Source organism: Rattus norvegicus, chromosome 2, assembly GCF_036323735.1.
Source record: "Rattus norvegicus strain BN/NHsdMcwi chromosome 2, GRCr8, whole genome shotgun sequence".
Classification (NCBI taxonomy): Eukaryota; Metazoa; Chordata; class Mammalia; order Rodentia; family Muridae; genus Rattus; species Rattus norvegicus.
Window position 1 is genome coordinate 155,194,703 of NC_086020.1, and position 11,449 is coordinate 155,206,151.

The 11,449-nt window shown below is 45.2% G+C and overlaps 1 protein-coding gene across 8 annotated transcripts in view; it reads left to right on the forward strand.

The window, feature by feature from the left end:
- The window catches only part of Schip1 (schwannomin interacting protein 1), a 761,344-nt gene extending 757,486 nt beyond the window's left edge, over positions 1 to 3,858 (forward strand). For 7 of the 8 annotated variants that reach the window (XM_063281588.1, XM_063281589.1, XM_039102019.2 and 4 more), the window contains one exon: positions 3,206 to 3,856. In XM_063281588.1, coding sequence (XP_063137658.1) covers positions 3,206 to 3,257 — 52 coding nt within the window. In that variant the 3' untranslated portion in view covers positions 3,258 to 3,856. Of the gene's footprint in view, positions 1 to 3,205 lie in introns of all 8 variants that reach the window. The other variant, NM_001100666.1, reaches the window with a different exon arrangement.
- The last annotated feature ends 7,591 nt before the right edge of the window (positions 3,859 to 11,449 follow it).

The window sequence follows — 11,449 nt, forward strand, 5'->3', positions numbered from 1 at the left end:
ACACACACACACACACACACACACACACACCAGCACTTGCATGTGAAAGCCCCAAATTGCCGACAACTGTCGTGCTTGCTCATCTGGCTATCCAGTTTGCTCTGAGGATTCCCTCTCCCTGCCTTCTGAGGCTGTAATTATAGGCTCCACACGTGGATCCTGGATTCCAAACGCCAGTCCTTACACTTGTATGGCAAGTGCCTTAACCAGTGAGCTTTCTCTCCAGATCCCTGTTCGCCTTATATTACCTGAAAAAGGAAAGAAGCATGCCTCCTAAGTTGAGAATATTTACCAACAGCTGAATTATTATAGTAACACTCAAATAATACGATTGTCACCTGGAGACACGCGGGGCATTGCCCCATCGGCAACTTTAGCACCTCATTTTGTTACCCAAGAGTTCAAGAGTCACCGAATCGAAATGATAGAATCATCAGGGAACTATGCAGCCAGGCCCCAGAGTTCACAGAAGAAGTCTGCAGTCTTCCATAAGCTCCTCTCTGCCTATGGTAGTAAGAACCTTCCCCAACCCTTCGGTGGTGCTGGCATTCCTTGCTGAGAGGGAATGACCCCCAACTCATCCCCATTTCTCAAGGTGATAGGCTTCATATTAATTTCTCTGTGGGCCTGCTGGTGTAGATGTGGTGATTTGGGAGACGGGGCGAGCAGCACCGTAAGTTCAAACACTTGGAGACAGTAGAAGAAGCTTTTTGATTGGAGCCGTCCTATAATAGGCAGAGGCGTGGTGCTCCCTTGAAACCCTCTACATTGAGGGAGAGGCCCATGCTTCTGTTCATGCTGGGGGTGGGGAGCTGTGCATGGGGGCAGAGGAGTGCCAGAGGGTGCTTAATCATGCCCAGTGGTATCACCACAGAGGCTGCTCTGGGAAGCTCAGCTCCACAGTTTCCTCTACCTGTTCTACGCCCATTATTCAAATCTGTTCTGCTCAGTTTTGGGTCTTTACTGAAAGCACCTAGAGATATTTATAAACCACAGGTGCCGGGTCCCACCTCCCAAAGACATTCTGCTTTGATTGTTCTTGGACTACACTGGGAATCGAGAGATTTGAAAATTACTTGTATGTCTCTTAAGAGACATTCTGTCTGCCCACCCCCAAGGGTTTACTTCTGGGTTGTTATCCTCTTGTGTTGCATTGACAAGACACACCACATCACCGGCTAAATCTGGTCAACAGTTATGATCTTGGAAGGTTTTATTCTAAAAGACCATCCCTGGGAACTAATCCCAATGCATTCCGTGCTGCTGTGTTCCACACATGGCCAGCTATGTGGTGGGTGCTAGAGTGTCACCAGCTGCGAGGGTGACAAGACCAGCTTATCTCCCGCTGTGTCCTGGCCATAGCCCGGCCTGTACATTTGATCTGTTGTTTCTCACCAAGTGATGATGAATTCTCTATCCTGCAAGCAGAGATCACACCATTTGAATTGTTATGTTTTAGATTCTAGCACTGGGCCTGCCATGCACAGCAATGATATTGTGGTGTGTGTGTGTGTGTGTGTGTGTGTGTGTGTGTGTGTGTGTGTGTGTGTGTGTATAGTCATTTTGTGGAACTAGAATGATAGACATCTTACAAAGGACTTTAATGTAAAAATGACTAATGAAAAAGTTTATAGAAATCCTTTGCCTCTTAACATTTTAATGAAATCCTTTTTTATGTGTATGTCTCAAAAGAACACATAGCTTTTAATATTTCCCTAAGCTGTTAGTTGCCACTTTTCTTTGCTTTTGCAGGGAGTCTCTTGATGTATGTACTGGTGTGTACAATTGTGTAGAGAGGTCCATTAAAACAAGCACTGTGAGAGCTATGATTCAGTTAGCCACAGTGACTCTTCATCACAGGACATCAGAACATTTTTTTTTAGTTGAATCTGCTGGACACACTCACACATTGCACTATGAAAATGACCCATGGCTCTTTAGACCCATCCGTGGGGCCATGGTCTGTTCTGTCAGAGTGTAGTGTGGGGTGGGGACAATAGCAGCATTTCTCTGAGTTCCTTGATTGCCAAATGTACGTTGCTATTTGTTCCAGGGTTTCTGCATGTGGCAAGGATGCTGCAGTCACGTGCCCGATTTTTGAAACCGCTTGTGGTTTGCCTTCTGTGCACCATGGATAAGGAGGCTTTTCTGCTTGAGACCAGGGCATAAGCTTGGTGTCACCCCACATCCAGACAGTACACATCTTGTCCCCAACCCTCGATGACAGCCAGAAACCACAGCCTTAGCCTCCCACAAGATTTGTCATTTCCTAGAACCATCCTTCCAAACCGTTAGCTTTTGCAGCCTACAGATCTTACAGTTCTTCGGGTCGTGCCTGTTCAGGGGGTTGCCAAGAACATGGTCATTTTTCCCCCTTCCATCCCCACCACCCACCTTCTGGGTTGTCCAGGTTTTGCATCATACGGCCCCTGGCCATTTCATTGTTGTGTTTACGCCTTAGGATTAACTCAGGCTGGGGAATTTATGCTAATCTGGGAGAGCTTCATATCCACAGAGAACTTTACATCATGTTTTTGACGTTAGCTTTCATGAGAGCAAATCAGATGGACAGCCCCAGGGTTCCGTCAGCCTTAGCTAATGTCCCAATCTACAAGTGTTAAAACAGTTGCTCAGTCCGCCCTCAACCGAGCAGATCCTGATCTTGACTTGTTTGTTTTACCCCTCTGGGTCTTGCAGCTCTGGGGCATCCTACAGGTTAGGCGTATGCTCTACACTGAGCTACAGTCCCACCTTTGATGTTTGTCTTCTGTCTGTGCTTTCTTCATTTGCCATTTGTTCCTTTCCTGGCCGCATTCACTGTGCTACTCCCTACAAAGACCACAGCCTTATTGAGCTCTGGGTGCAATGCCTGGCATGTGGGAATCACATTTTAACTCGCACTGACGCAGACATTCCAGGTACTCGCCTCTTGACATCGTTTAAACACAGCGCTTTCCTTCTTCACAGTGGTAATGCCTGTCAGCCTCAGGTTAATTCTGTGATTCACAAAATCCGGAAATCATGATCACCTAATATAAAAACTGGGACAATCGGTTGAGCTTAAAGCACTCTTCCTCGAGTCGAGCGTGTCTCGTCCTGGCTCTTGGTGCGGACGCTGCTGTAGCTTTGGTTTGGAGGGTGTTGGTTGGAAAGCAGTCTAGCTCTTTCTCCTCAGCGCTGAGTGACTGTATCGTTGATTTTGCAGACACGCTGAGAGTCAGCAGAAGCACATGGCTGAGAAAATGCCCTCGAAGTGAAAGAGAGCCATCCACCAGAGGACAAGCTAGAATTTATTTTGCTTCTGTGGTCGTAAAAAATGCTGTTGCTAAAGGTGGCTCCGAAAGAGACATCGGTGTTAGTCATTGGTAATGTCCACGCTTCCTGTCCCGTGACTGGCCTTCGCTTCTTAATTTATTTTAATTTAATTCTTTTTTTTTTTTTACTCTCTCCACTTACTATCAGGCCTTTTAATAAAATATCGTTACGAGAACTGTACAGTACTTACACCACCAACAACCGTGGATAAGCAGAGGGTAGTTTTAACTTTATTTTTATTTGTTTAGCTAAACTTTAAGTTGGAGCAGTATTTTACCATTGACCATTTCATTCTTCACTGTAGCTTTGAAGAGGAACTGTAAATGACGGTGCTAACAAGTCAAAATACATGCCTGCCTCGTAGTGAAGTCGTAGCTCTCCATACTACGTATATTTTAATCAGTTTTCAACATTTTGTGAATGTTGACTACCTGAGGTTTATTCTTAGATGTGCTATTAACATTCTGTCGGATCCACATGGTTCCTTGAAAGTTTTATGTATAAATATGTAAAATAAAAATTAAAACTTTGTTTCATATGATACATCCTTTTGCTCACTAACAAACACTGGCTGTGCCTCCTTTGCCCTTTGTGGAATCCCCACTGGACAGAGCTGCCAGTTGCTCCCATGAAGGTAGCAGGTAGGAGAGACTACATCAGTTATGTCAGGGCCAGCGTTTCTGGGATTGACTGAAGCAGCCCGTCTGGAACACTGCCTCTCTTTAACACCGATTCCTCTCATTAGACCCTGAGATTGTGCCAGTGTTCCATTTAACAAATTTACCACATGAACAAAGGCTGTTTGCATTTTTTTTTTTTTTGGTGGAACCGGGAGCCTGTGATTTCCTGCTCAAGACCCTCACATGACTGGGCCCATGGCTTCCTCTCTTGAAAGGTGGGAGGGCTCATGGAGCATACGAGGTTCTCTATCTACCCGGGATCCACGAGCACTTAATAACTGCTAAAGGTCAGAAGTTCTCTCCTTCGGTGTGTAGCATCTGCAGATGGCCTGTGCTCCTGTGAGTAACTAATCCAGCTCACCGGTTCATCAGGTTAGAGGTGGTTGGTCTGATGTTGGTGCCCTATCTGAAGTAAAGTTAGGCATTCCGTCAGGCTCCACAGGAAAACGGTGTCTCTAAAGCTACTTTTTGCCATTTGTAATTTTTTGAAGCACTTCGACTGGCCTCAAAAATTGACAGCTCTAAAGAGGACTGTGGGCTGTTCTCCAGTAGGTAGAGACTCGCTCAGTTAGCTGGTGGGCGCAGACGATTAGAAACCCAACGACTGAGAGAGATGAGCAGTTCTGCAGCCCAGCTCCGCCCCTCGGTCACCTGGTTTCTCTGTGGAGTCCACGGTACAGGCAAGACTTCAGAAACCAGTGTCCCAGGCCCCTTTCTCAGAGGTGATCGACCACTGTAAGTCACAGAAGGACTTAGCACAGTTCATGTTTAGCAAACAGCTCATCCTAACTTGTAACACAAGTCGCTTTTATGGGCTCAGTGAGCATTTGCATTCAGAATAGAAAGGCTTGTAACCCTCAGTGGGGTTCAGTTGTGTGAGTTGGCCTCAGGTAGCCCTGATTGCCAACAACTGTTGCCCTCCACCCACTTTTCTCTGCCTGAGTAAGTCCCACTGCGCCTGTCAGTACCTGCTGAACCGTGGTGCTCCCGTTGGGCAGGCTACTGTTCTCGTGTGCAGCCATGCAATGGAATCATGTGGAAGCTTCAGAAAACACTGCTTCTAGGGTCCTCTTGTGGCCTTGGCATGTTTACTGTTAAAGCACTGATTAGGGGTGGGTATGCCTGCACCACAGTGGTGTGTGGAAATAGGGACGAACTTGGGGAGTTGGTCCTCTCCTTCCCACCTTGTAGGTTCTAGGGATTGAACTTGGGTCATCAGGCTTGGCAGAAAGTGCCTTTGCCCACTTAGCCATTTCATTAGCCCCTTGGTACCTGTAAAAGGTCCCTGAGTTCTAATGTTGGAAAACACTATCATGGACTTTCTTTTTCAACTTTTTGTTACAACATGTTTTTCAGTGTCAAGTGTTTATATTTTTAATATTCTAAGCCTCTGGGAGAGCACAAAATTACAGAAGGGATGGAGAATGCCTCTGCTCAGGAAGAGAGAGTAATTTGGGCATCGAAGCCCCTGCTTCTCCAGAGCTGGCACCGACACTCATTTGACAAGAAAGACAGTCTTAATTTTTAAAACCCTAACCAGAGTTAGTCAATGCTGATAAACTTTAGAAATGTCTTCTGTCTTAAGCAGTGTACTCTCTGTAGCTACAAAACTACATTCTGAAGAAACCCATGGCCCCTCAATCCAGTCTTCTCCACCCATTCACCCAGCCCATGGCTATCACTAAAGAATCCCAGCTCAGGAATAGAACAAGATATGAGGACACACCAAAAGGAGCCCCCCAAGACCCTCCCAGTTTCAGTCTTGCTAGGAGAAGAGTGGTTCCCTCATCGCCTGAGAGTCTCAAAGGAAAGAGTATGCTTAGTGAGCTAGGAGCCTCTTCGAGCCTCCTTTCCTGTGGGAGGCTCACCTCGAAGGCTGTTTTTTCAAGGCCGCCTCTGTCCTGCTGAGGTTTTCCAGCAAAGACTGGGTAGGTCTCATCAGCCTTCTCACCTGCTCTAGGTCACCCTTGTGTGCATAAACTAGGATGCTCACAAGTTAAGTCACCTAGATGAACTGACCCAAGGATGGGACACCGTCTCTCATTCACATCTGAAGACACAGGTGTGCTCACAAACTCCCAGGCCCTGAGACCAGGTCTGCCTAAGAAATGCTCTACCAGCTTCCTCGGGCTGGGATCTCAAGATTGCTCCTGAGGCTCTGACTTCTCACTTGTTAGTATCGGATCTGGAATCATTGCAAAGATGATACACCATGTTCAGGAAACCACTGCCAATAAGAGCAGCGAGAGCCATTGAAGGAAAAACCAAAAGGTGGGAACACTGTGGGTGGGGATGCTGAGAGCACACACTGGGGGTGGGGATGCTGAGAACACTGGGGAGTGAGGATACTGGCTTGTCCGTTTCTAGATTTGGCACCACCTTATTTTTTGTTTCTCAAATATTTGTTTACAAAGTGGAGAGGCTTCAGGAAAGTGTCATTCCCATTTCAGGCACTCTCCTCCCTCTAAGAATCAGTGGGCAGCCGTGGGTATTTCATGCCCTTTCTTGTGCCTACATGAACAGGTGCACACGGGTAGTGTGTGTGTTACTATTTGTTCATTCACAGTGGAATGACATAAAATAACACTTTGCTACTTGCTTGTCTATGAAAGTACGTACACACACACACACACACACACACACACACACACACACACTAAATACAAGAATGTGGTGTTTTGTCTGAGTCTGCATTATTTTGCTCAATATGATAATTTTTCCTCCCATCTATTTCTGAAAATGGTCAGGCCACCCATTTTGACTGTACACCCAGGCCATTATTGTCAAGCTGCACTGCCACCACCTGCTTTAGTCAGCCAGTCTCTCTCCTTTGAAGATCCTTCCCAAGGATCTCCAGTTTGCCCCCAGATCACATTCTTGCTTGTGCTTAGCTCCTGTGTTCACCCCAACTGTCACCTAGTGTTCTGCTGTGCCTCACAGTACAGGGAGCTCACGAACAGAAGGCCAGGCAAGGCCATTGGGGAGAAGTTTGATTCTTTGTGACAAAATTAGACCTATTTCTGGCAAATACTCAAATCATTTTTATCATTAAGCATTGAGCTTCAATGGCACTTTCTTAATGAGTCTCTTTCCCACACATGCATATGTAGCCTAAAAGAATTCTCTGTCAGATTTTCTGTTTCTTGTTCAGGGGCAGACACAAGCCTCTGCCGTGTGGGTACAAACAGCCCTCAGCAAAGAAGCAAGCAGACAGCTGGAAGATGCGTGGACTGAATGACAGCACACCTCTTCCTCACGGGCAGCCCCTCTCTTCTTGGCTGAGGGATGGGACTGTAGACTTTCATAGTGAGCTACTCTCACTGTTGTCAGGTTTAATCCCCGTGATTGGCTCATTTCTATCCCTCAAGTACTTGGCCTTAGCCCAGGTATCTGTTGCATTCTTCTATGGAATCTGTCATCTCTAATAAATATCCCTATCACAAACATAGCTATCCTTCTACTAAAATCCATGCCTGTCTCAGTCCATAGTTGCAGACTTCTCCCTAGCGCATGACCCATCAGGCAGAGACCTCCCCAGCTCCCAGCGTCTAAGGTGATTCCATGACTAAGTGATTTTTCCAATAAAGTGTTTATGGCTGCGGTGTGTCTTAGCTCCAGCTGAGGGCATTGAAGAGACTCTGCCCAGCATCTTTCCCTTCTCACCAGCTGCAGTCTCAAGACCTAGGAGATGTCAGAGACACAAAAGGGAAGGACACTGGGTCCCCAAGTCGATGCATGGGGAGACAGCTGTCTGCTGTTCTAGTAGGATTGGTTCTATTGTTACAGGAGTGAGAAACAAGGGCATTTGAACTGTTACACTTAGTTGAATCTGTCTTTTTAAAAAAAATTAACATTGCATTAGCAAAGGCAGGTCCTCAGTAAGGGCAATCGTATATAAGAAAGAGCTAGAAACCCAGTCCTGGTCTTTGAGAACAAACTCTTAACCAATATACCACACTATTTCATTTCTCTGGAAAAGAAGTGACTTAGTCTTTCTGGCCACTGACCTCTACAGCTTAGCTTAAATCCCATTTCCCACTCAATCTTCTGTCCCTGGGACAGAAATCAAAATAAGGTCAAGATGAGATTTGTGGATAAACAATCCTTTCTAAAAATAAACATGGGTTTTTATAATGATGTCAAGTCAACATAGGAGGTCTCTTTGATATGTATCTGGGGAAGCCTTGTGATCCCCTAGTCCTCGTGACCACACTGGGTGGCTCAACCCCAGCTGAATTCTGGGAAGTACAAACACCGTTTGCACTGATGCTCACTTATTGAGTCTAAATGAGATGCAAGGGTTGCATGTGTTCATTTTGATATGGGTTGAGGGGTGACGAGTTTATCAGGATATTTTAGCAGAAGCTATGGTCAGCTGTCAGTATGAGGTAATGTAAGTAATTTATAAAATTAATCACCAGTCTATACAGACTGAAAATAAACCAAAGGACTTCCTGATCTGGAGCTTTGGTTTACAAAGAATTGCCCAGAAGATTCGGTTGCAGTAAGTTCTTCTGCGGAACACACTTCTCGCTGTCCATTCCTTTTTCTGGATTAATGCTGGGCTACACTCCTAACACAGCCCTTGCTTTAGGAGTTCTTGAGTTTGTTTCCCTGAACCAGGTATAAGCGTGCAATGTAGAAAAGAAAGGCCAAGGGGAAATGATTCTGTTTCACGGGCCATACTCAAGGCTCTTGGTGAGATTATTTACTACGAGATTCCTTGATTCTTTGTATCCAATCAATACTCTGTTTTCTGGCTTTTCAGAAGATAGACATGTGTGTTCTAACTCAGGTAAGGCACAGCCAGGGTAGACATGAGTTCTTTAATTTTCTGCTTCATAAAGTTACTTCCTTCCCACTGTCTGTCCTCAGAAGAAATCACGGCCTGCAGTGACATGCCATCTCACCTGACGTGTGGGCTCTTTGGGTCTCTGAGCATCGCTGTGTATTAGACATGGCATTTTAATGAGCCTGAGCCCATCTTTCACCTCTCAGACAGTTTAGATGCTGACAGCGAAGACAAGTATGCATGTTATCAGGAGGAAGGGCTTTCCTGCTTATCACGAAGCATCCATTTTCTTTGTCCAATGAGCTAACAGACTCTTGACCTCATTGATAAGATGGCTTATTTTAAAGCATGGCACTATCTCAGATATGGACCAGGCCCAGAACAGAGCACCAGGCAACTCTGTCCGGCTAAGCAACTTTTTATTATAATTTTTTATCTTTTGAAATTATATTTACATCATTTCTCCCATTCCCTCTCTTCCCTCCAACCCCTCCCATTTATCCCTCTCTGTTCTTTCTAAAATTCTTGGCCTCTTTTTCACTATATATGTATGTATATATGTGTATATATATATATATATATATATATATATATATATATATTCCTAAATATATATACAGTCTTATAATGTCATCTGTATGTAGATGACCTTGAGATAACTACATGGTATTAGATAGCCAATTGGGAGGAGGGGATTCTTCCCTGAGAAAGACCATTCCTCCACTCTCAGCACGAGTCCCTGCTAAGCAACTTCTAAAGGGAAGTAATGAATGCCTCAGAAAAATAACTAGAAGTGGGGATGTTTGTAAGGGAGTCATAAACCCATTTCAAGCAGTTCTAGCTAAACCAAGAGTGGGAGTGAAATATCACAGGGCAGTTCTGGAGTTCCCAGCCAGTGTTGCACAGTACAAAGTAGACTGTGGGGTTTGTATAGAGACAGCAGCTTTAGCTGCCTGGTCTCCCCCAAGAGCAGAAGAGTGAACCTAGCCAGACATGAGGGCTTGGGAGAGTGGACGTATGGCGCAATGCAAAGCCTGGGGACCCAGTGTCACCCTCAGACCTTGGCAGCTTCACCTGAGGCCTTAGGTGTTTCCTCTAAACATACCTTGGTACAAGCAACCCCTTGCTCGATGTAACCTGCTGGTGAGGGAGCCAGAGAACCAAAGCCTACCCTTAATCAATCAGCAGTTTCCAAGGAAACTATCTTTAGTCAACAAAGTGGTGCCCACTAAATGAAACCCTCCTAGTTCCAGGAATGCCAAATGTCTAGAAGACATTTGTCAAAAGTGCCTGAATGATTATATATTTCATAGGCAGTATTACACCATCCAAAGCTGAGTTTTGCTGAGGCTTGCCTACAGCTCAGTGGTAGAGAATTTGCCTAGCACGCAGAGGTGTTCAGTCTCTGGTACTGTGGAGTAAAGAGTCTTGAGTGCTCTCTACTTCCCAAGCTGATCTTGGGGCCTATCTCCACCTAAACACTGAGGCAACCATCATTTGAGGAATAGAAATCGGTGTGATTTGGAAGGAAGAGACAAAACCAGTAATTAAAAATAAAGCAAAGAGTGGCTGATTAAAGCCTTTTGGGGCCACACTTGGAGAGTAGTGTTCATTTGCATCGTATATGAAAGAGTGCTACGTCAAAACGCCAAACCATCTTCCCTTTGAGTCTAAATTCCTCGCCTCGTCTTTTGTGCCGTTCTTGTTTCTTTTATAATCAGCTCAGTCCCCTGATTTGCATAGATGATGTGTCAATAATGTACTAAGAATGCTTTTGCTAAGCCACTTCCTTTTTTTTAGTATGCATATATGTATCATTTCCTCAACCATGCTTTTTGTGAAGAACTCGGGGCTACAGACTCATAGATGTCTTGGTTGGTGTCTAACGCTGTTGACTATTCCTGTCAAGCATCACCAATGCCTTGACTTCACATCTCAGGACCCTCTTGGACTTACAGTCTGGGTCAAAGCAAACACCCTTGTCAGAATGGTGAAACTCGAGGGAAGATGTTCATGTTCAAATGCATAGGATTGCCTGCATCCCAACTAAGTGGACACATAGCATTGCTCTCACACTTGCACCAGAAAATGAAAGACAGGTGTCATGACTTCTTCAGATTTCTAAGACAAGTACCCACTGTCATTCCCAACTGAAATTTACCCCAAGCTTAAGGTTGAAACAGTTCTTACAGTGAATTCCTTGGGCTTCAGTTTCCAGGCCAGTCATACATACCATCACAAACACAGGCAATTCTCAGCCCACTGCAGGAGAGATGGAGGTGCAGCCTCTAGGAAGACAATGCCTTCACCCCACAGATTTTGCAGCCAGAAGCAGAAGAATAAGCAATGTGAGGACTTCATCCTCCTTCATTTTGGAAGAGAACAGAAGATGTGTTTGACAGAACTAGTCTAAGAGACATCTGCAGAAAGGGAAAGAGAACATCAAGGTGACATCATGATGAACAGAGTAAAAGCTTGGGCTAGTGCAAATATTACACACATGCCAGAGGTCACAGAAGAATGTTGGAAGCAGGCTGATAAACAATCAAATAGCTGAAGCAAGTTGAAAATAAGACAATGGGGACAAGAAGGAGTTCTTACACAGAATAAGGGGATTGGTAGCAAGGAAATGGTAGCTGCTTCTTTGTGAGGTGCTGACCTG